Consider the following 25,579-nt stretch of genomic DNA (forward strand, 5'->3'; position numbering starts at 1 on the left):
GGACCTTAAAGAAAAAGATGTTCTCAGGGACAAGGATAAGACGTGTCAGACAGTGGTTCATTCACAGGGGCAGGATGGTGCTGGTTTAGATCGTGGAGACGGTTTGGAGTCCGATTGCCTCAGTTTGAATGTGTCTTTTACAACTAGCTGTGCAACACAGGCATATTAACCTCTCTGAGGATCAGGGTCCTTGTTGGCATAAAGGAGGTCATTTGGGGGCCCTTAACATGTGGCCCAGGCATAAGGAGTAAACGAGGTAATGTAGTTAAAGTGGTTAGTTACAAGGATTGCACGTAGTAAGCACTCAATTAATGTTAGATAATTTTATTTGTTTTTATCAGTACACGTTCAATAACTCCCCAAGTGGTAAGCAAGATAAAGAGCAGAGTACATGGAAGAAGTAAATCCGAATGGGAAGAAGAGAAATTGTAGATGAAAAATTTCTCGGTGCTTTAGTTGCTACAGCATGCGTAGGGAGAACTGTCCTATAACCTCCTTTGGATGTCTCATCAGCTCAGGAGCACAGGAGGTGAGAGAGTTAGGTGACTTCGTGGATGGGCTGTGAATAATCGTGAATGAACATCACAGTGACCACAGCTGAAATGGCTCTCTCTTTTCCAAAGGAACAAAACACAGAGCAGTGTCCTGAGAGAGAACAGACACTCTCCAGGACAAGTTTCAAGGCCTGTTAGAAATGCATGGGGGGGTGCTCATTAAGCTGCAGTCTATTATATAGGTATTCTGGTTACAGGCGATCAATTTTCAGGGAATTCAATCAATAACAAACAACATGCTAATAATAGAAATACATTAATTCTATAGTACGAACTGACAATCTGAAGGAATAAAATGTGCAGCTATTACACCATGCAAAGGACAGAATTTGGGGGGTGGGTTGGGGGACTGAGCTAAAACTTGCACTAAAAATTCTAGTACTCTCCAGAAGTGTCGCTGGTAAGAATTTAGTAAGTTCAATTTAAGTAGGAAAGCCTTGGAATTTCATCTCTTTTTAATTTGTTTGTTTGGTTTACCTGCTTTAAGTCAAGATTCCTGGAATTAAATTTCCACATGAACACGGTTCAGAATATACCCAAGTTGACATTGAGTGAATCAAACTTTTTAGGATAATTTTTTTCCCTAATCTCAAGGTTCATGATTCACCTGACAGCTAGAATGATAACTGAAGTTAATAAATGGAAGGTTTGTGGTATGAAAAATATTATCATATAATTGAGAAACAAAATTGACTGGTAATTTATTTAAAACTTTGACTTTATCTATGCAAAAGTAGAAACATTTTTATTACTTTTCTGAATAAGGTAGGTTTAAGAGTACCTACCACAATGTCTCAATAGAAAAAGTACTCAATAAATGTCAGATTTAAATTTTAGTGGAATACAAATGAGTTCGTGACAGTGCCTAACAGGAGTTTCAGATTTTCTGTTTCACTGTCCTGACTTGTGACAATTAATCCCACTGAAGTCAACTTCCCAATCCTGATCCCAGTCCAGGCCCCAGGAAAAGCACGCAAGCAATACGCCATCATTAAGTAAAATTAAGCATTAAGTCTTTGGTGTCTGCCTAGGAAATAAATTAAACAATTCAAGGTAAAAGAGCACAAGATCTCAAGAAAAAGCAGTTCATAATTTCCTTCTTAACTTCAGCCATTCTGTATGCTAAATTGTGGACAGGTGTAACAAACACACTTTATCAATGACACATTTGTAAAATCAGCCCATAATCAAATGACGATTCAACTTGATTTCCCAATCTTAGAATCAATCAACCCAGAGACTGTTCTCATGTACAATTTTCACATTAGTACATTCTCAAATTATTACTAATACTTAATATAAATAAATGGAAGGCTTCTGGGGCCCAATTAGGAAAGGAAAATGGACTAAATTTTTACATACATCACAGTGCTAGAAAATTCATGAAGAACTTCACGGTGATGGAATCTAATACACTGACAGCAGTAATGTCATGAGATGTTTGGTCAAGAGACCAAAAAGTTAACACACTAGAAACTCGATAGGCCAGGAAGCCAACAGGAGGATAATGAATCACACATTTAAAGAAGTCATTGGATGGTTAGGATCCTGTTGCTATACATTACTTCTAGGCAGCAGATCTCACATCTTAAAGAACCAAGACACTTTATTTTTATTTTTTTAAATACAGCATCATTTTCAGATTGATTATGCATATTTATGTTTGTCAACTTTTGGGTCTCTCAACTGTCTATATGCCTATGAAGTTTATGGACTATCTCATTTATAAGAAATAAAGATATTGACGGGATGTCAATATGTATGATAGCCCTCACTAAAATAAAAGTTTTACACTCACCATGTAGTAAATGATAGAGTTTGCATATGGTCATATAATAAAACCAATCAGAGAGGGAAAGATGCCTTCAGTGATGTGCCTATTGTAGCTGAATAATGAAATACAAAATATATTTGAGGTTGATTAAAATATTAAATTTAGCTATGAAAATATCTTCATAAATATTTAAATAGGACTTGGTACTAAAGAAAACATCTATAGATATCTCTGATAAAAGACAAAATTAGGAAAATTTTGGCATTTCAAACACGGAATTATATCACACAAGTATAGAAACTATTGGGACTTGCTTTTCAAACTAGGCTGTCTTTAACGTATCTTTAATTGAACTTTAAAAATAATAACAATATCAGATCATTGAAGAAAGAGAGATTACTGGGGTACTGTTATTTATCAACTTGGTTCTCTTCACCAATATCCTCCAGCACCTCCTGTTCCCCCAGCTTCCTCCCACTCTCAGGCTGCCTCCCACACATGCTCAGTGAGGGAAGAAAGAAGATGAGGAGGAGGACTGCTCCCCAAGGATAGTTTTCAATCACTAAAAAGCCACATACTTTGTCAGAATACAGCGGGTAGTACTCACATTATTACCCTTTCTTCTTTTATCTTTTTATTTTTTTAATTTTTTTTTGGTCTTTTCACCACTTTTCCCCCAAGAGCACTGTTAGGCTAATTTTTTCACTCCATATTAAAATGTTTGATACTAGACATTCTCATTTAAAAAGTGAGTTTTTATATAATTTCCCCCTGCCAATATTTTCATTGAGATCCTACACTCTTTCTTTTCCCATGGAGAGCCAGGACAGTGTGCCAAATTTGTAGAGGAGAAAAGTTGGCGCTGGAGGCTGGGTTGCTTGGTGGTTAAAGGTGGAGGAAGGAGGAGGAGGGACGGAGTGAGCACAGGTGCGGCTCCACTGCGGAGCTGCAGATCGGATCTTGGATTGTGGGAACCAACACTGCTTCGCATTATGGTCCTTTGCCTTTCTTTTCAAAAATTAACCCACTATCTCACTACTCGTAAGGAAGAACTAGGCTGCTATCTTGTCAACTCTGTATAATTGTTCCTAATTAGTAATGCATGAATTGGAAATAAGCTAATTAAATTTAGAAAGTTTTATTTTAGTCTTCCAAATAGAAGTAGTTTCCGTAGCTCATTTGGCATATTACTTTACTTATACCTTTTTCTCTCACAGTACTAACACTTCCGCCATGTTCAAAAAATGGCCAATTTATAAGACTAAACAGAACCACCTCTAAGGTGCAGCTTACTTGAAGTTTGGCTGATAAATCTAATACATCACTGACTGAATTTTTCATTAAATCTTTACATAGAGCCACTGCAACTTGAGAATTTGAACATATTTTCAATAACTGGCTTGTGTCATGCCATTTCCTGGCCCTGGCCACTTAAATGTACCTTCGACAGGATCTGTGAATTTGGCTTACAGATTAACTTGAAAGATAGGAAGACAAGCACACTCATAAACACATGAATGATCCAATAAACAGGCAACAAAAAAGTCCTACGGAGCTAGGCAAAAGCATTATTTCTTCCTTGTTGAAGGTATCAGCATATGCTACATCTTATGTCGCACAAGTGTACTCATTAAATATTATGAAATGTGCAGCAGGCCGGGAAGCTCTAACTAGCTAGTCAAAGTCACTCATACCTGTGTGTTCGTATTTATGTCGCAGAAGGGAACTGCTTTTCTGGAATGTCTTGTCACATAAGTCACATGCATACATGCCACTCTCTGTCTTCTTGATCTTCTTTCGAGACAGACAGGAGTCGGAGTCTGTCATGTCATCTAGGCCTGACATGTAGTCTTGTGCTCCATCAAGCAATTCTCCCTGTGATATAATCACATAGTTCAACATAGTCGCTTCTCCTTGTGTTTACACCAAACAATTTCACGTAGGCTGACATTTGGAGAACCTCAAAAGTGCTTGCTATTAGTCAATCTCATTTAAAAAACAAAACAAAACAAAAAACAAATACTACTTTCCATGAACAATGTATGAGGTCTCACCTTTCAACCAAAATAGAAACCTCCTCCATCCTGGATGGTAGAGCTCATTGTTTTTTAAGGGTAAAAAATGGTCAACTCTGAAGGTCAGAAAAACATAAAATTTTCTAAAATCCTCAGTTTCCTTTATATCATGAAATATCCACAAGTGAAAATCAAACATCAGAATTTGTGTATTTTCAATGTGGTTAACTTTAGAAATGGTCTGTAGCTGTAGAAACCCCATTTTAATTGAATTTTATATTTAGGTACAAAATGTTATTATTATGCAATCCATTTAAATGTATGTCTACCAACTAAAGGCCTCAAGCTATATTTTTATATTTAATTTTCTAATTTGAAATAGGGAATATTAATAACACTTTTTATCAATGTTCTATCTATGTTAAAACAGCCTTCAGCATTGAGCAATAATAAATGTGGATCAGTAAATTATTAAATTTCTTGATATTTATTTTGTCTTGATCCAAAGGAGTACAAACTTGCATGATAATATACATTTCCATTTGCTAGCTCACAGTTCCGTTTTCTTAGACTACGTTTGCACTAATTAATATTAGAAGAGATTAAATAGGCTTAAATACATTTACAAAGAGGGCAGATGTACTGTAAATTGGAAGCCTGGAACAGCTGTTACAGAGGTGCACGGCTACTTATGCTCCTATTTTGCAAACAGGGATTATACTTCATGTTGTTAAAACATACCTGCATTTGGATTGGAAAACCATAAATCATTCACTGGTTTGAAAAGCACATCAGAAGTCAAGTGGAATGTGCAAAATGGGTTTTAAAATAGTCTCCAAAATACACTATTTTCTATAAAACCAAGTACATATCAGACTCATATGTGTCTTTGCAGACTGTGAACTGTGAACATTTACACAAGTAGGGTACTGTTCTAGATGCTAACCTTTAGCCTCTGTGGAAGTCCTGTCAAATACCGTTAGCGGTGTATAATTCTAAAAGCATACAGATCAATCTAAATAAGCCTCAAAAATAAGTCTGAAGCTCTTTATCTTTTGTAAGGCAGCCGTGTTCCCATAGCTCTGTGTTCTTCTGATTCTCCATTTGTTTGTCTAGCCCAGCCGGTTTGAGGTTCAAGTGAAAACCAACTCTGTCATGTCTGCTGTCTGCTGAAAAGACAGCACTTGATTTTGTTCTAAGACTCCCTCCACCCCGCATGCACATACCCGGCATAGTATAATTTTCAAGGTCTCCTCTGTTCAGAGAAAAAGGGTAGGTCCCATTACCTGAAATCCTTGTTTCCGCTGGTACTTTCTCCTCTGCTGCATATCAGCGAAAGTAGCTGCTCCAGTTGGGTAGGTATAGGCCATGTGTGGTAGGAAGCTCATCTGATCCAGTCCCGGGTATGGTCGGAGCCCAGGGATACTGGTCTGGACTGGTGGCATGAAAGTGGCAGGGGGAAATGCGCTTTGTGGAGGAAGAGCTGTGTACAAAGTTTTGGCACTAAATGGGTTCATGCCGAACACTGGGTTAGTGCTTTTGCTGTCCAGATTATTTGAGTTTGAAAACTCCTTCTTGATAAAAGTCAAGTTTAGAGGCTCATCCGAATTTTCAGATGATGAAGAAACACTGTTATGGTCTAAAGTTATGCTGCTAGCTTTTGTTTTGTTCTTTGTGGCTATAATACTTTTGGGTTCTTTCATTTGTTTTGGTAATGACAAGTCCAAAGGCTCAGCCTGGAGCTCCTCGGAAGAGAAGCTGTTTGGAGTGTAAGAACTACTGTGGGAGTTTTTAGAAGATGTGGAGGAAAGATTTAAGGGGGAGGGAGTATTACTCCTTGAGTGGTCCAATTTCTCAACTGGTTTAATATTGGTAAAATGGGAAGGTTTGGTTAGCCTGAGAGGAGGATCACAATTCGTCACACTGTTGTGGAGTTCTGCTATGGATGGTGATGTAATGGAGTCCATAGGTTTTACGGGAGACCTGGGTAATAAAGAGTCTTTTGTGGGAGGGTTACTGTTGGGAGCTAGCGGCTTGGAGTTCCTTTCCAGTGATGGTGACCTGGAATTTGAATACTGGTAGACTTTTCGTTGCTCAAACCATTCCTTCACAAATTCCTGAGGAAGGCCCACAGCAATGGAAATTTTCAGCAGTTCATCAGAATTGGGCTCCATGTTCATAGCATAATATGCTTTCAGTACAGACATGTGGTCCTTGTATGGGTTGATGGGGCTTGTCATTCCTTTCTCAGAAAGTACAGATGACAAGAGGAGGGCTTTATTATCAACAAAAACTCCAGCTTTGTTGGGGACTATGTTGTCGTGAGGTTGCAGGACTGCCTTGATCTCTTCGTTCATCTTACAAAGGTAACGTTCATGCTGATGCAAGGGAATGGGGCCAGGGAAGCTTTCTTTACAGAACTGGCAAGAAAATGGAGTGGATATGTTGTGGTTCTCGATCATTTTATCATCAGTGACCAAATCTATTAAAGTACGTAGCTTCTCTTTCTTGATATTACTGATCTGTCTCCTTGAGTCAGTGGTCAAGCTCTGGAGGCAAGCTTTGGCTTCATTGACTTTTTCTAATGTATAGTCAATAATACTCTTAGTGGCACCATTATGACTCACTACTGGAAGACCTACGGGTGGAATATTAGGAGAAGTAACTCCTTGTTCCTCAGGTTGAGAGCATGGATCCTTCATGTGATAACCTTTCAACTTGGAAATTTCTTCAGCTTTGCAGTCCATTTTTTGCCTGGAAACCGTATTGTCCACAATCTGTAGAACCTTTTGTACTTCGCTTAAGTTACTATTCATTGTGGGAAATCCGAGTAAAGGGGCTTCCATCCCTACACCTAAGTGCTGCATTGGACTCTGAGCAGATGGATGAACTCCCAAAGGGCTGGTGGCTCCAAGTGCACCATTCATGAAGGGACTAGTGCCACTAAACCCGTGTGTGGCCATAAGAACTTTATAGTCATTGAAGTCTAGTGGTTCTGTTTTAATTTTAAGTAAGCCTGTCTGTTCAGACATACTAAGTGGCTTTCCATTCTCCAATTTGTTTCTTAACTGGGTAATAGCTGAATTAGTAGGAGAAGAAGAAACAGAATTAGGGGAAGAACCCGTCTTGATATTGTTTCTCATTCGGCCATTTACAGAGATTAAACCAATACATTTCTTGCTGCTGATGTGTGAGCTGTAGGAACCAGAATGGGAGAAACGCTTCTTGCAGTTTGGGCACTCGTACGGTTTTTCACCTAAAATGATAATCAAAATCAACATTACATTTCTTCAACTGGGTAATGATTACAATTGTCTACCAATACAAGAGTCTGTGAAACCAAAGGGAAGGAACACAATGGGGTACCTCCACATTCTAGGTGCTTAGCTTAGAATTATGTGGCCATAACTGTTTCTGGGCTTTATCTACCCTGAGAGGACATAATTCAAGATGTTAGCAGTGGAAGGTGAGGGCTATCTATGCCTTTTTCAGCCAAGATCCCAAATCTCGTCTTGCCATCGGCAGCCTCCTATTTAAACAGAGTGTCAGATTAATGTGTGGTCAATAACACAATAAAGATGTCACAGTATTTAAAGGGAAGTGTCGCCATGGCTTTAATCAACTCTGTAGAGATTCCATTGATTCTACCAATCCAACTAGTCCTTTGAATAGCATCCAATTTGGTAATAAAATGCTTGGCAGAGCTATCAAAATAGTTATAAAGAAGAAATCTCAGTGGTCGGATGTTGTTCTGTAATATACAGCTCCCAGGAATCAAGGAACATTTATCATACAAAAGCTCTCATCCAAAATTCTTCAACGTTTTCTTTCATGGTTAGGTATCAAAAATGAATACCCTTCAAAATTTGCCAGCTGAGTTTCTTCAGGTCAAAAATATTTAATCTGTAGAAGAGCATTTGAAAGGACCAAAAAGGAGCCTCTAGATTTTGTAATAAATCAAAGCGTTGGCGATTTTTAGGAAGTCTAAACATGGCTTTTCTTTTTGTAAGATCATGCCACTGGTGGTACCATAGGTCTCATGAAGGCTGAGCAGGCTCACGTAGTTTGTGAAATAAAAGGCTAGTTCCAGAAAGCTACAAACAGGATTGCGTAAATTTTAAACAATCTTTTAAAACTCCCCTAATGAAACAAAATGCAAATGTGAGCACCGGCACCTCTGCTACTCACCACTGTGAATTCGCAGGTGTTCTTTCAGATGGTGTTTATATTTGAAAGCCTTGCCGCACTCTGTGCATTTGAACTTGCGATTACCTGCTCCTTGGGTCAGCATTTGGTGCTATAAAAGGGGAAAGACTGACATCAGTTTTGTGTGGGAGGAACAAAGGAAATTTGTTACAAATATTTTTAAAAGGCCTCCATTTTTTAGACAGGCCAAAAGGTTTGAGTGCATGTTTATTTATTTGCCCAGTCTTTCAGAGTTGCAATAAAAGTGATAATGTTGGCAATAAAATCGGAACAAATAAAAAAAAAAGTGCTTTCACATGCGCATCCAACACTTGCTTTAGAATTATCTCTGTAGTCTCTTTTCCAAAATGTTTCTTTGAGCCTTTGGAGATGAGAAAGTATAATTGTAAAGATGTTTGTGGTTCTCTGTGTTTAGTGCACATTCTAAAATCTGAAGATTCCCTGTTGGAATGCAACTGTTTTGTCAAGGAAAAAAATAAATATTATCCTGAAAAATTCTAAGTAGTCTCCAAAAAAACTCCCCATGCAAAGAACTAATTTTATCAAATTTTCTGTATCGGGGTAAAAGTATAGCTCATGCTAAAGCAATATCAATTTTAAAGGAGAAAAAAATAAGCACACATACATAAACAAAAAAAATTCTTGACTATAAATATTTCATTATGTGATAAGCATGTTTAAATATCCCATTCACTGTGCTAGTAGCAAATGTAAACCCTGTTTTTCCTGACGTGTTGCATATCAGATTTGATTCATTATCAAATGTAAGAGACAACATCTTGGGTTATAGCTGCTTGAGCAGTTTTATCACAGGCCAATAGGAAGGACTTCAACGACTTTTCATTTTCCTTTTTAGTAGTGTGCTAGGGAGTAGGGACAAAAAAAAAAAAAAGTTTGCTGAAAAGACAAGTTAAAAGCAGCAAAGATATAATCAAACACAGCTGACCTTTTTGAACAAGAGAAAAAAAGCACTGTGACTTAGAATTCTAAAAAAAAAAAAAAAAAAATACAGTCATCCACTCTGGATGCTCAAGGTAGGAGGTCAGCCTTTTTCAAGCAGCAATGACACAAAAGCCTTTTGCAAAAAGACAGCACAGAAACGGTATGACAACTGCTAGGGTGTGCTGAATCTTCCCACATTCCTAGTGAGACAGATGGTGTTACATGGGACACAGGGAGGTTTGTTCAAACAGCAGCAACCTTCAAAGATCAAGCGGAGCCCAGCCCGCCGAGCGCCATTGAGGGACCAGCGCTCATATGTTGCTGAGTTGCATAAACAAACAGCAACAGCTGCTTTGTCTCCCCCCACAGCCCTCAGAGGACTACTATAAACTTTAGTTGTGCCACTGTTAATATGATACAATCATTTTAATTTACTAATTGTAAATGCCATGAGCAAATGAGGGGACTTTTCAACACCAAAGCTACCATTCATAATGCGCCAACACAATCACACTTCTGCATGTGAAATTTAAAGCAGTTATGCTAGATAAATATCTAGGCACTTTTTTTTTTCCTGGAGTTTTTGTTCCTATAAGCAAGGGGAGATAAACTGTTACATAAGGGTAACTATGCGAGCATAGCTTTTGTAGCTGAACTTCGAAAAAGGTTCAAAGGTGACAAGCCCAATCAGATCTGAATGGAATGATTTTCCTGAGCTATTCTATTATAATAGTAAAATTCCATAATAAAGCATCATCACCATTTCTTGATTGGGTTTGGTTATTCTCATTTTCCTCAATCAAAGAAAATAATGCCCAGGAGAAAAAAGAAACATAAGAATGTTACAGAATATCCTGTTAAATCGTTTTTTGTTTTTTTTTTTTAAACAGATACGGTAGCGAGGCTTAAATAGGAGGCTTCCAGATGGGTAAGGCCAGTTATTGGGACTTCAGACACACCATTTCTGTTACCATTCAAACACATAAGATCAACCTGCAGTCAGTTCTCCCAGGAGGGCAGAAAGAGCAGTGTTGCTAAAACATGGAAGGGACACTGTGAATCGATCCTATTCAAACATTTTAAGGATTTTAGAAGCTACGCTTACCTGTTCAAAACAGAGTTTTTATTTTTAACACAAATCAACCAAATGAGGCAGAACAAGCTTAACGTTTAGCCAGAGGCATGCAAATCAAAAGGGATCATTTAAAATGTAGGTCCAATATTGTAGTATCAATCCAGTTTATTTTATACCTATACAGACGTGTAATATGTCTTTTTGATTTAAAAAAAAATGCTTACTTAGATTTCAGAAACTAGTAGCAGCTTATAAAAATACTCTAAGTACGTGAAGGTATTATATGACAAATGAAAGAAAAACACACTTCCTTTACTCTGACTTAGATCCTATATGAAAAAAAAAATTCTGAGTAAAACTAGGTGAAAAATGGAATTAAAATTGCTGAGATGTTTAATAATGTATAATTAAAATGCTACGATTTCATTCACTTTTTTGTGGAACATAAAAATGAAACTAAAGTCAAGTTAAAGTGCAAATAAAATTTCTAAATTAGAAATTAACACACTCATTCGATCGTGAACATAAGACTATTAAATCATATTAGAAGAGACCATCAAAAAATCATTTAGACCTCAATTAAAGCTATTACCATTAAAAGATCTGCATCTTCAAAATGCCATGAAAAATTAATAATGATTGCCAATCAAAGCAATATCGTTTCTCTAAGGGGTTATTATAGAAAGAAATCACTTAAAACCAACCCCCCACCTGATCTGTCCCTGGCTTGTGCGTCACCATATGCCGCTCGAGCTGGGTGCGGTAGGCAAACGTGTAGCTACAAAGAGGGCAGGAAAAGTTCTCTTCGTTCTTCTCGTGGCGGTACTTGATGTGCTCCTTCAGTGATGTCAAGCGCTTGTAGCCCCGGTCGCAGTAGGGGCAGGTCAGCAGTTGGGCAAAAGCATCTGGAGTTCCAGGTGGCAGGTCTGTAGCCGAGAGACGAGAGGGAGAGAAGCAGGCCAAAAGGTCAGTAAATCAATGGCAGCTAATGGGCTGCCTGCCCGGGCTGGTATGACAGGAATCACTGCAATCTGCTCCACGAGAGCGCCATCATTGCGCTCGGCCTCCGCGCGCGCCGGTCCCCTCGCACACCCGGCGCAGACTTGTCGGAATCAGCTCACACTGCGCTGGGAAGTTAATTAATTACTGGCGCTTTTGGGGGGAAATTTAAACAGCTGATAAATGAGGAAATTCTCTTTAGGTGACTGACAGTTCGTGGTAAAAACCTTTGGTCACATGCGACTCGGGAATTCACAGCCGGCCAGAGAGCTGTTTCAGGTGTCAGTAAACAAGAAAGGGAAGGCGAGGGGTCACTCTTTCTCAACTTTTTTTTTTTTTTTGGTTCCTCAAAAGTGAAATATTTCAGAAACATTGGAATCAATTTCGATATTTTTATCTCTTAGAAATAGGCTCTAATTGTTCTTGTTCTTTATTGGATGTACAAATGACACAAATTTGCTGACAAAAAAAAATTTCACAATACCCTAAAATTACAGTTCTAATCTTTGCTCATGAAATTCCATGCCTCTGCAGCTGTTCTTCAAATTTTAAGGTAAACACCCAGGCATGTAGTGCATTTGTAATTGTAACAGCTGCAGAGGTCAGTGTAGTGGCTAAAAATGAATTACAGCCTCACCATTTTCTTCTTGCCCATTGGCCTCTGGCGTGCCAAGGCGAGACAGCTCCTCGGGGGCTTCTGGGTAAATAATGGCTGTGTCACTGCGCTGAAGGTACTCCTCGATGCTGACTGCATGGCCATCGCGTTCCTCCAGTTTTCTTTTGGCAAAGTATTCCTCAAAGTCTGATATGCAATTTGCATTCTTAACTGAAATCATAAGAGGACATCATAAATATCTTTGTGGGGCCTTCTTCCCAGGGGCCCAAGCCCATTCATGGCATTGTTAGTACGGAATATTGACTTGCAAAAAGACAGCAAATAGCTACTTTATTTGGGAGAAGTATCGCACATGACCAGTCATTGACTGAAGGCTTATTCTTGTCATATGTGCAAAAAAAAGGAGGACACTTTGCTTTACGTTAAATAGGCACATCTTATTTTCCTCTTCCCAGAATACCGTTCCTCATAATTCACAAAGAATGAAAGATAGTTTCAAATGTTTTTGTTTGTTTGTTTGTTTTTAGGGAAAATTAAAAAAATAAAAAACAGAGCTACATTCTAAGATCCATAAACATGAGAGATAATAGGAGCTCAAAGCCACTTTAACAGTCTATATAAAACTTCCTTTTCTTTTAAGAAAGGTATATTTAATTTTTTATTGTCCACTAAACTTAACGTGCCTAACCACAGATACATCCTGTTGCTAAATATAAGCTTTTAACCTTCCACTCTCTGCACATCACAGATGGCCAAGACTACACAGTCTGACACAGATGCGAAAGGATAGATATTCCTAGAGAGATAATAATGGGACTTTGTTAAAAAATCATGGGATGCGGCACTTTATCTTTTCCTATAATTTCAAGATTTAGCTCAGTATTTTAAAGCTGCCTGAAAGTAAAATGAAGCTCACAAATAGAAGTGAATTAAAATTAACAGAAATATTTCATAAAAGCAAAAGAAACTGGCTATATTATTGTGTGATTTTGATATGATTTTTAACTTTTGTAATTATGACTCTGTTCCCATGAAATGAATAAGAGCTGCAAATCAATTTTAGCAACCGTGTCACAAGCCTTTGTATATTTGAAACCTCTAAATATGTTTCGGAAATAAGTTGTGGCTTAAGTAATCTAAATAAACATTTTTATGCATAAGACAGTGTTGGGAGTGTGCCTGCTACTGTAAGTAGATGAATAAAAGTCCTTTGCGAGTACAACTAATGGTGGAGACCTGCTTTCATAGTTTCTGAGAGCTGTTAATCTTGATTCCCCTATATTCTTCACCTCACCTGCTCATCTTTTCATAAAAGATATTACAGTATTTGCCATACTAATTATTTCTGACCATTTGTGCCAGGGTGATGTTCACGCAAGCCAGTCAATTTTTCTTTTTATTTTCAATTTTATTGTTGCTTTCACTGCTATGAACTTGTGGACTACAGATGAAAAGAACAGAGAGTGGAACCTTCCATTAATTCAACAAGTACTGAATGACTGTATATGGTAGGTGCCACGTCTTGTTTCGATAAGCAAAAAACAGAGGCAGTTTCATCCTTCAAGGAGACACGAGAACAATCAGTACAACTGGTATTTTCTCCAAAATAAAAATATTACACACTCACATAAGTGTTAGGGAAGGACGTTGTGTGGTAGTTTGAAAGAAGCAGCAGGGGGACCTGATGGAGACTAGATCAGGAAAACTTTAATTGAGAAGGCACAGAGTTTACTAGCTGTAGAAGCTGGGGCAGAGCCGCTTGTGCAAGGATGCAGGGCCTGGAAGGAGCATGGTGTCTTTCCCCATCCAAAGAGACAGAGCTGATGTGCCCAGGGTGGAAGGGAAGCAATATGATGCGAGGGTGGAGAAGCAGGAAGGAACAAGAACATGTGGCATACGGTAGACCTGTTACAGATTGGGGTTTTATTCTAAGAGAAACAGGAAGCCATTGACAGGTATTAAGCAAGAAGATGACTGGATGAAATTGTGAATTATCAGTATTTTTAAATGACAACTTTGGCTATCATATGATAGGGACTGCAGGAAAAGAAAAGTTGATTCTGAGAACCCAATTGGGAGTTTCTTGCCATCAAGCAAAGGTAAAGGTTAAGGAATTGGTGATGGAGACTGTGAGAAGTGGCTGGATTTGAGATATTTAACAAGTAAAAACACTAGGCATGGGGGAAGGATTGGGTGTGCCAAGGAAGGAGAGGCTAAGACCTTATCCTAGGTTCAGGCTTTCCAAATTTGATGGATGACAGGTGACAGCCACCAAAGCACGGAGTACCAGAATTCTAAAAGCACTTGAAACTATGAACTAATACATTGTATCAAATAAAAGGAAACTGGGGAGCATCACACTTTGTAGACTATTAAACTAAATGCTAAGAATCCTGAGTGGCATGATCTCAAAACTTTCCCTTTTGCCACTCCAACTTCTGATAAGTTGAATAAGAGCAACAGTCTGATTGCAACACCTATATTTCCTTCAAATAAAGGTTTGGAATGTATAATAGTAGATTATGATTTTATATCTTGAAATTTGTTTAAACCTTCTCAAAATCTTGTCTTTAACTCTTTTATTTATTTATTTACTAAGATTTCATTTTTAAGTAAACTCTGTACCCAATGTGGGACTCGAACTCACAACCCCAAGATCAAGAGTTGCATGTTCTACTAATGCAGCCAGCAGGCACCCCCAAGTCTTAAATCTTTCAGAAGAACATGAACATTGATTAAGATCAATCAAATTTCTGTTAGATGCTCATGATGCCATAGATGCTTTCTAAATGGTATTTATTGGTAGTGAACATGATGGTGTCATTCAACTTGAGCCATTAAGTCTCTAGAGAGTACAAAGAACTGACATCTTGCACAAACTATTTGTTCACTGTTTTGGATCATCAAAATGACTTTACATCTATTGAAAAATCACCTTTTGTTTTTAACGCAAGAAGAGATAAAGGGGACAAGATGGTGGATCAAAGATGAACCTCTTTTGAGCAAATTGACTGATTTGACCAGGGACTGGACTTTCTTTTTCAGCTCTATAGCAGTGGAAAGTCACATAACCACTCCTTTTTGAACCCAGACCTATTTGAATGTTGTCAGATGTTTAAGGCATGACTTATTTTAGCTTTTAAAGAACACTGATCCACTTGATGATCCTTAGTGCAACCTAGTAAACATGGATGGATGGACATTTTAACATCCTACTTTTATCTTGATATTTCAGCAATTATTTGAATTATCTGGCTATCTTTTCATGGATTTTCATTTGCATATGAATGCTGCCATCAGAAATGTAACCAAATGCAAATTCGATGGGATTTGCATTAATAGCCTTTTGGCTTCAATAGGAGGAAAATTCTGATTTTTCTGGATAGGCAAACTAAACTGCATCTAGAAACAACACTACTGGTATTTGGAGATGCAGTTCACTTGCTAGATCAAATCTGCCTATGCTAGATTTCTGTGTCAAGTGTGATAGAGACAAAAGACCTCAAATCACATGCTCTCTTTAAAGATCATCTTTGATCATCTTTGTATGCTGAGCTTTGAGTATATTGCCTAGAAAGCAGTAGGCTCTCAAGAATCATTTACAGAATGAATGCAGAATAAATTATGTGTTTAACACTAACCTTGGTGTAGAAGTCTTCTAGTAAAAGGAAGCATAAGATAAGATACCCACAGTTGAGCTATGAATTCAGACCTGCTATTTAGGCAATTCTAGAATTATTACAATTATGTGATTAATTGTGTAATGATGATCATATATCCTTGAAAGAGTTCAGTAGAGTTCAGGTAGGTATTTGAAAAGAATTTCATGAAGAAGACAGCTCTCAATCATTTAAATCTACTTGCTTTATCAAGATTTTCTTCATGTGGTACAGATATGCTACGAGCTGTACATCTAATAAGTGGGCTATATACTAGACTTCCATGAGCTAGCCTAGGCATAACTAACCCAGAAGTAATGTGTTTTTTTACTTGGTGTTGTGAAGGGTACTTTTAACATATGGTTTTCCTGCCCAGTTCTACAACATTCTCCTTTGCCTAGGAATGACTCCCCCATATTCTCTATGTCAAACTTTATGGTACCCAAGGGAGTTGCACTGTTATTGCATGATTCTGCTCCCCTAGTCATAATATATTAGTTGGCACCTAAAGTGAACCTATCTTAGTCCTCCATTCTCTAAGCCAAACTGTTGATTGTCCAGAGGTAGCCAATGGATCCAACTGAGTCAGCAAATCTTTCTTATAATTTTAGGACTGTTCCAAAGGGAGTATCAAGGGAGTCTATTTTCTTCAAGTGACTGTATCTATAAGAGTAGAACAAAGAAACTGGTCTATCTCATGCAGGGTAAGAAGATTTATGAAGAAAGAGACTGAAGCAGGTGTGCAGAAAAAAGAGAAAAGCAAAGACAAGATGGCAAGTCCTGACAGTACATTTCTAGATATATGTGCTCCTGAGGCCAAGCTATACCTGTGTCCTTCCAGTGGCTCTGTGGTGAAACCTCCTTAGATTATGGGAGCTGGAAAAAACCCTTTTCTACCTCAGGCTATGTGTGTTTCAATCTCTGAGATTCAAAATCATCCTAATTGTTATATTTGAACCAATAATGGGATTAAATTTTGGTTACTCAAACTTGCTGAGGAGAATGAAGTTTTGGTTCTGTACAGAAGTTTACATTTTTGGTTTTTACAAAGGTTTTGTAATACTGTATTGTGGACACAGGAATGAGGTAGAAAATTCACTACAAAGTTATAGAATTCCCCACTGCATTCTTCTAGTGTAAAATCAACCTCATTTTCCTTTTTTTTTTTTCCCCCTGTAATCCTCTCCACTCCTTGGTCTCCTTGGAAGAACTTCCAAAACACACTGACAAAGGATATTTGCATGACATTTATGATCAAACCTTAACAAAAATTCACAAGAAACCTCAAAGTAATTTCTTTCCATGCTTTCTCCAGAGATTTTACATTTAGTTCTAAAATTTACTCTAGTATCTTACAAATATCTAAACCTCCCCTAAGATCAGGTAAACTTTTCTATATCTAAAACAAAAAACAAAAACAAAAAACTTCATTAATTAAAAAGGTTTCTTCAACCCCATGTGTATTTTACTATTGTTAGGATAAATTTCTAGGTTGCTTCAAGTTAGAAAAGCCTCACGTTTCTTGTAAATATGTTCACTCTTACTAATGTTGCTTATTAATGATACTTTCACAAATACTTTTATGTCTCTTAGATATTGATAATTTTAGGTAATGATAGTCATCAATATGGATTGACTTTTCAAGTTATTGCTTAAAAAACAAGCAATGTAGATAGAACTCTAAATGAAAGAGATGTATTGGTCTTCAACTCAGGCACCTCCCATAACGGAGTTTTTAGGACACTTTCTCAAAGATACTTGAAAGTATGTTTTGGGGCACCTGGGTGGCTCAGTGGGTTAAAGCCTCTGCCTTCGGCTCAGGTCATGATCCCAGGGTCCTGGGATCGAGCCTCACGTCAGGCTCTCTGCTTAGTGGGGAGCCTGGTTCCTCCTCTCTCTCTGCCTGCTTCTCTGCCTACTTGTGATATCTGTCTGTCAAATAAATGAATGATAAAATCTTAAAAAAAAAAAGTATGTTTTGCTTAGTGTTTACAAATAGTTAAATCATAATGAGACCTTGATACTTATTCCTTCTTTTTTCCCTTTTTTCTCTATTTACTTTCATCCCTTCGCCATTTATTTTCTTTATTTGTAATGAGCATGTGTTCATGTAGGAAGGCAGGTATTCTACTATAACTGATATGTTTTCCATTTTCCATTTCATTTAAAAATTGAAGAAATATGTTTGAATATTATGCCAAGCCATTTTAATGAACATAAAATGAATAAATAATTCTTACAAAAAGAAAACATCTTGGAGGATCTAGAAAAGCTGAAGTAAATACATGTAAAAAAAAGGGGCGGTTGAATCATTCATCCATCCCACTGCTTAATAACTATTTATTGAGTGCCTACTAATGTCAGAGAGTGTGCTTTGGGATGAGGACACAATGGTGTTGATTGATAATTGTTTTCCTGATTCTGTGATTCACATATTGAGAGATATATACATGAAATGGCTGTGCTTCTATAATATACAGACATATAAATACATAATGTATAAATGTATGAATATATACATAAATGTATAAAAGGAATATATATGTATATAAATATACATATATGGATACTTCTCAGTATAATATAGAAATTATGTACTTGTCATATAATTTGACTTTTATTTGTCAAGGCAAAGGGACCCGGAGAAGCAATCACAAATCTAGGTAACTGTATTCATCATCTGTTAGAAACATAGTCTTTTTACTGACATTCTAGATGATAAGAAAACATAGAAAATTGCTTTTAATTTAGTCTTCTGTATTGAATTTTTAAAGAAGCCCACATAGGGGAAGGGAGGGAAAACTTAATGGGAAGTCATCAGAGAAGGACACAAACCAGGAGAGACTCTTAACTCTAGGAAACAAACTGAGGGTTGCTGGAGGGGAGATGGGGGCAGGGCGGGGGATGGGGTTAACTGGGTGATGGGCATTACGGAGGGCACCTGATGAGTACTGGGTGTTATAGGCAACTGATGAATTATTGAACATTATATCTGAAACTAATGATGTATTATATGTTGGCTAATTGAATTTAAATAAAAAAAGATAAAGAAGCCCATCCTCAGCATTTGCTGAGGTATATAAATTCTCATGGCTACTTTGTTTAAAGTTGACTAATTAATGAACATAAGCATTTTTTTATCATTAAAAATGATAAAAATGCATTTTTTATCATTAAAAATGATAAAAAATGCATTTTTTTATCATTAAAAATGCATGTGTGCCTTTCTGTAGAAGGCTTCCAAAATACATATTGGCACCAGATATTTAAAAACAACCGTAAGGGAAGAGGACGATCTTTTTCTCATTACACAGCTACGCAGGCAGCCCAGCAGAGCGCCCCACTGCTACAGAGGTGTGTGCAAAGCCAGGGAAGCCTCCTCCAGAGAGACAGAAGTTTTCTTTTCTTCTTGGGAACTACCACAGTGCCTGGGTGGGTCTCTCCACGCCTGCTCTGACAAGGCTTTCTCCAGAGAACGCGTGCTCAGAGGCCAGTGAGGGCCCCTGATGTGTAAGAACTTTAAGAGAGAGAGAGGCAGAACGAACGGGGGATGGGAATCTGGGAACCCATAGTACTCTGCACCATCAAATATCTCCCTCCACAGCAGGAAGCAGCCCAGTCAGGGACACAGTCTAATTTTAAAGTGAGGTTTTATATTAAGGGACTGTGAATATCAAAATTTATAGAGACCACTGACCCTTAGGCAGTTTTGATTGCTATGTATAGAGACAGAATCTAAGACTTTCAAAGGAAGCATCCCAAGTAAGTTCCTATGTATTTATTTTTCACATTACTGTGTAATTGAAAATTTTGGAATTGGTATCTTACTGAAAAGAATCTTAGACTGTGTTATTATATTTTTGAGGGGCTTATAAAGTAAGGTGTTTTGCCTGGCAATTCAGTACTCTTCTTAAATGCTTTTTGTACACACACAAAAACCTAAGGATGCTCTAGGACAGTGGTTTTCAAAATGTGGCCTCAAAAAACGGGGGGGGGGGTGGCCTCCAGGCCAGCAGGATCAGTAGTACCTGAGAATTTGTTAAAAAACAGAACCAGAGGCACCTGGGTGGCTCAGTGGGTTAAGTCTCTGCCTTTGGATTCAGGGTACTGGGATTAAGTCCTGTATCGGGCTCTCTGCTCAGCAAGGAGCCTGCTTCCCCCTTCTCTGCCTCTCTGCCTACTTGTGATCTCTCTTTCTCAAATAAATAAATAAAATCTTTAAAAAACAAAACAAAAACCGGAATCAGCAGTCTCTGTTGACAAGCCTATCAGGGAATCTGATGCACACCTAGTTTACGAATCAATGCCCTGGGAATTCAGTTATCTCCATCACCTGGCTAAATTAAGGTATTCGGTGACAGGGTTTTGGGAAGCAGCTCAGAATTAATCTCTTATCACGTGGCCTTCCTGACCCTCAACCTGAGCTCAGAATTTCCTTCCGCAGGTATCCATCTGCATATCTCAATCACTGAACTTAAGCACAGCACATTATATCCCTTTAAATACATATCTGTGAGCTGATTGTGTTTTATTCAGTTTTGTAGCACCAGTGCCTAGTACAGTGCCTGACACACAGCTAATCCTCAATAACTGAATGATCAGACCAGGTTCAGGGTCATTGGGCAACCCATTTTGGCTCAGCCACTTATGATTTTTAATCTCAGTATCCCTATCTGTAAAATGAGCTAGTAAATGCTTTCTGAGGTATCCCTGAAGTTTCAGAATTCCATACTTCCAATAAATTAGTTACCCTAATTAACTTGCTTTTTTATTCACTGTCTAGGCCTAAAGAATTTCATCTATATTCTTGTCAGTTAAAAACTCAAAGCAACATAGCTTTCTGACGGAGGAACCATAGACACAGATGAAAATTTTGGAGGTGACTAGAAACCACTGACAACATCACAAGGAAAACAGTGCTTATTAAACATTTGTTGAGTGAATGAAGGAGACACTCAAGAAGGTTGGGATATCAGTTATCTGTTGTGGGAACCCTTGCTGTGAAGTGGAGATATAGCCTCTCCTAATCACAAACAAAGCTAACAAAACCGCAACATTCATTAGCCAGGAAGTGCCAGGCTCTTCTTATACGCTGATTATGGTCGGCAAATGACCCTCCTGTCTCACCTGCCAAGGGCTAGCTACATCTGTTTTTCTCTCTTCAAAACCCACCTTTCCCTCTATTTTATTTTTATAAACTTACCGAATGGGGTTAACTACACATTTTTTTAAAGATTTTTATTTATTAATTTATTTGACAGAGAGAGATCACAAGTAGGCAGAGAGGCAGGCAGAGAGAGAGAGGGAAGCAGGCTCCCCGCTGAGCAGAGAGCCCGGTGCGGGGCTCGATCCCTGGACCCTGTGATCATGACCCGAGCCGAAGGCAGCGGCTTAACCCACTGAGTCACCCAGGCGCCTCCTCTACACATTTTTAAATGATGATTTGCATGACCTCTCTGGATGACAAAACTCTTCCAACATGTAAGAATGTGACAGAGAGTATAAACAAGAAGAAAATGACATGCCTTATAATAATTTGATTCTCTGCATGTTGAGTACTTAGGTACTGAATTATCTGATAAACAGATCTTGCACAATTGATTAACCCTATATATCCACTCAACTCTACTTGAGAAATAACTTAAGATTAAACTTGTGTGGCTTTCATTACCCATACCAGAAACCTCGTTAATTTTAAAAAAGCTTAATTTAGGGGCACCTGGCTGGCTAGTTAATGGAGCATGCAACTCTCATTCTCAGGGTCATGAATTCAAGTGCTGCATTGGGTGTGGAGATTACTTAAATTTTAAAAAAAGGATTAAAAAATTAAAAAAAATTTAATTTAAACTCCATGCAAGAATAATAAGAGGAATTGGAAGTTATTAAGCCAAGAGGATAATAATGGTACAGAAATGTTCTTACCCTTTCCCCCTCTTTCTTCAAAGCTAATGGTGCGATGCATAGAATTTGTATTTAAAGAGGTCAAACCACTTGCTAGCCTCCTAACCTTCTCATTAGTATCATCAATTTAGGGGGGTTATACCTTCAACCATGGTATTTCTTGCTCAGGCAAGATTTTCAGTCTTGATCTAGAGATTTCCAACCACTCTGGAGACACCTCAGAAGAATTTGGTAAACCTGGACATAGTCGGCATTTCCCTGTGGTAGTTCAGATGGTAAACCCCTGATTCCCCCCCCACCCACCCATTCTGGCTTATCCTATGCTATTATCCTAATGCATTTTGTGAGCTATAAGCAGAGCTGGCTACAGTGGGGCCCAGAGAGTCTGGGGCAAAATGACAACAGCAGAACATTAAACCAAAGTCAAAGCTCTAACAAACACAGGGCCCTGGGTGTAATACCATGAGGCAGGACCTCCCCCTCCTGTGCCAACTAGCTCAGCCAGTGCTTTGTTGTCTTTGTTCAGGCTTCCCAGTAACAGATCATTAGCAGAAAGGGTAGGGTAGGGTGGAGTTCAAAATTCTAGTCTAATTTCCTCATTTAACAGATGATACAACTAAGGTATAGTGAGGTTTATGATTCATACAAAGTTAGACAAATAATTTCTGGAAAAGCTTGATGGAGAATTCATATATCCTGACTCTTAACCCACTGCTCTTTCCACTGTATCATAGTGACTCAATATGTGAAAGAGAAAGAGAGAGAACCCCATTTTTTCAGTTTTTCAGTATGCCCAAATGATTTGACATGATTTGAATACATCTTAGATGCTGACAAGGTTGCTGACATAAAATTAGTATGGGGAAAGCCATGGTAAATTCTCACGTCAATATAAATAAAATACAGCATTTTAAACTTTTCTTTTTTTCTCAGTTTTTCCTTTCATGTTCCTGCTCTCCATTTTTTTTCACTGGGTGATCCACATCCAAGTCTACTGGGGTAAAGTGAAAACATCCAAGTTCTTCAAATTCTCTACTCAAGATGCTTATTTATAATTTCCATTTAATATTTCAGGATTATGTTTTCCTATTTTAGATTTTTTTCAGTCATGTTTCTAAAGGCAGGAATGACTTCATGAAACACCTTCCAAAGGTGAATTTTTATTAACTATTATGGTGATAGTAAATAAAAAATGTCTCAAGCTTAACTTGGAACTAGAGACCAGGAAAAAAAAAAAAAAAAGAAAGAAAAAAGAAAACCAACACCCTTTATTCATGGTTCATTTTGCTTTCCCATTCCACATATTACTTGTTTATTCCCCCACATGCTTAATGATATCCTCCTACATGCGTTCCACTTCTTCAGATTAGATGAAACTGTGTCATCCTGTCATAATACTCCATCCCTCCCAGACCTTTCCAGCACAGCCGTGCCTGCTTTCATCTATCTAAGCTCACAGAGCAAAGAGGATGGGTCAACAAACTCCTCAGTTCACATGACTGTTCCAAACCAATGTTCCTAAGTCATGCATCATCATTAATTTGTTTATTCATTTATTTATCAATTCAACAAACAACCCATTTGTCAACCATCAAGATTGCATCAACACCGTGCCCACTGAGAGGGACTACGAAGAAAAGCAAACTTAACCTCTACCCTCCAAAACCCTCCAGTTTGCAACTGTAATTTTTTGAAGCCTCATTCTGGTTTCCAAGGCTTTGAGTCTCTCTAAGCACAGGGATGGCCACACTTTGGTACTGGGCTAAATCCGCGACACTTCCAGCTCTGCAAACCAGAACGTGAAACTCAATCTGTTTCAGCCTTCTGCCCTTTCCCACCATCCCGTTCTTTATTCCCCTGATGTAGATTCTTCACTGTGATAACTGGGCTCTGACAAGTCTTCACGTCCCATTTCACCAGGTCTGCTTTTACTTGCCTCAGTTGACCTCGGAGCTTGAAATTTTTTCCATCCCTGTCCCTTATTCTTGTATCCTTCTTGCCCTGCCCAAGAACATCCAGCCCAGTTTCTTTGCTCCTAGAGTATCAAAAATGTCTAAAGAAATGTAAATAATTGTAACAGACTTGTTTCAGTCCATGTTATCCAAATGGGATCTTCTTTTGTGATGGTAATTGAATCTTCATATATTGTCCACAGCAATTACTCTAGATTTCTGTTCTTCAAGAGTCCAACCCTACTCGCTTCCCTTACTGTCAACTGATCATCTCTTTTCCTACTTACTTTAAAGAGTGCAGCTCACATGACATGAATTCCCTGAACTACCTTAACTTCAACCAAAATCATTCTTCCTTTTTCTTTTGATCTTATTGCTAATAAATCTGTACCTCTGCCCACAGCAAAGGCTACTCTCTAAGGCTACTTCCTCCCAAGCTACTGATAACCCAGTCTCCTTTTACATTTTCAGCTTTCTCTATGCCTCACTTTTGCACAGAGCCATATTTAACAAGCCTTCTTCCTGAAGAAAACCTTCTCTGAATTTTGCAGTCTCTTAAGACACTTCTTTACCCTCGTGTCTCCAATATTTGACCCTACACTGTCAAAAACCCTCTGCAATATTGAGCATCTTTCACTTGAACGTACATGGCTTGTTGTATTTCAAATAAAACATCTTCATCCACATATTGTTATGATGCTAACAATAATGATGATAATGATGGCTAGCAACAACTGTTTATTATGTCTAGCATTGTGCTAAATATTTTACACACATTTCTTATTCATCTACCATTGTTTTATTTACCCAGTTGAAGGTAAGTCCTTAATGACAGTGACCGTTCATTGTATTTTTCAAATACAAAGTGTCTTAAACTTAATAGGGTCACCCTAAGTGACTATTGATCTGAATAGCTAATTAGGCTATTAATGATTTTTTGGGTAAAGTTTGCCTTCATGTCATTATGATTTTTTTGAAGATTTTATCATTAAGTAATCTCTACACCCAAGGTGGGACTCAAACGTACAACCCTAAGATCAAGAGTTAAATGCTCCACTGACTGAGCCAGCCAGGTGCTCTGGGATTTTGCATTTTTTAAGAACAAGAGTTATATCTTCTATTTTCTTAAAGTTTCTTTCTCAAACCCCAGTTTAAATTCTGTACACAGCAAACACCCTGACAGAAAAGAATAAATGTAGGTATCCTAGTAAAGTGATGAATATTGTATTATTTGTTTATTTGATTGTCATTCAGGACAAAAAGAAAAACAACATATGATTCCTGATGCCAGCCAGTGATCAAAGGAAAGTCTTTGACAGATTTCATCATTATACACAAACATTGTAAATACCACTATCTCCTCTTCTATGTTTAAAAAAGGATCCCAGGTAAAGATGAAATGAAATAGAAAACTAAGCAATATGCAATTCCTTCTCCATCTTCATGTTTTGACCTCAAATGCTTTGTTGGAGCAATGAACAGACATTTGTCCTACAGCTTGTCTGCTTGGTTTTCAAAGATGTCAAAGGAATTTAATTGGCAGAGGCTCTCAAAATTGACTGGTTAAGTCCTCGCATTACAAATTTGTTAGATATTGCATTTCTGTTTTCTAGAGAAGAAGCTAATGAGGAACCAGTGTAAAGGGAGGAAACAGTTCAGAGTCCATTTATTTCTTAATGCATAAAATTGGTTTAACACTTACCTGTAGATACAAACTGGTGAAAATTGTATAATCAAATAGTGAAATAATCAAATCAGGGTGAGCATTTAGTATATGTTAGGCACTGCATTAGGTATTATTTTTTAAAATTTTATTTATTTTATTTTTTTATTATTTATTAAATTTATTTAAAGATTTATTTATTTGACAGAGAGCGAGAGAGACA

At 37.8% G+C, this 25,579-nt stretch overlaps 1 protein-coding gene across 7 annotated transcripts in view; it reads right to left on the reverse strand.

Moving 5' to 3' along the window:
- Positions 1-25,579, reverse strand: part of ZEB2 (zinc finger E-box binding homeobox 2) — a 134,745-nt gene that overhangs the window by 7,267 nt on the left and 101,899 nt on the right. For all 7 annotated transcript variants that reach the window (XM_045066534.1, XM_045066535.1, XM_045066537.1 and 4 more), the window contains 5 exons: positions 12,203-12,391; positions 11,278-11,492; positions 8,532-8,640; positions 5,630-7,599; positions 4,023-4,203 (listed from right to left, as the gene is read on the reverse strand). In XM_045066534.1, coding sequence (XP_044922469.1) covers positions 4,023-4,203; positions 5,630-7,599; positions 8,532-8,640; positions 11,278-11,492; positions 12,203-12,391 — 2,664 coding nt within the window. The remainder of the gene's footprint in view (positions 1-4,022; positions 4,204-5,629; positions 7,600-8,531; positions 8,641-11,277; positions 11,493-12,202; positions 12,392-25,579) is intronic.

The sequence above is a fragment of the Mustela putorius genome, unplaced genomic scaffold (genome assembly GCF_011764305.1).
Source record: "Mustela putorius furo isolate JIRA1106 unplaced genomic scaffold, ASM1176430v1.1 tig00003867_pilon_pilon_pilon, whole genome shotgun sequence".
In the NCBI taxonomy this organism is placed as follows: domain Eukaryota; kingdom Metazoa; phylum Chordata; class Mammalia; order Carnivora; family Mustelidae; genus Mustela; species Mustela putorius.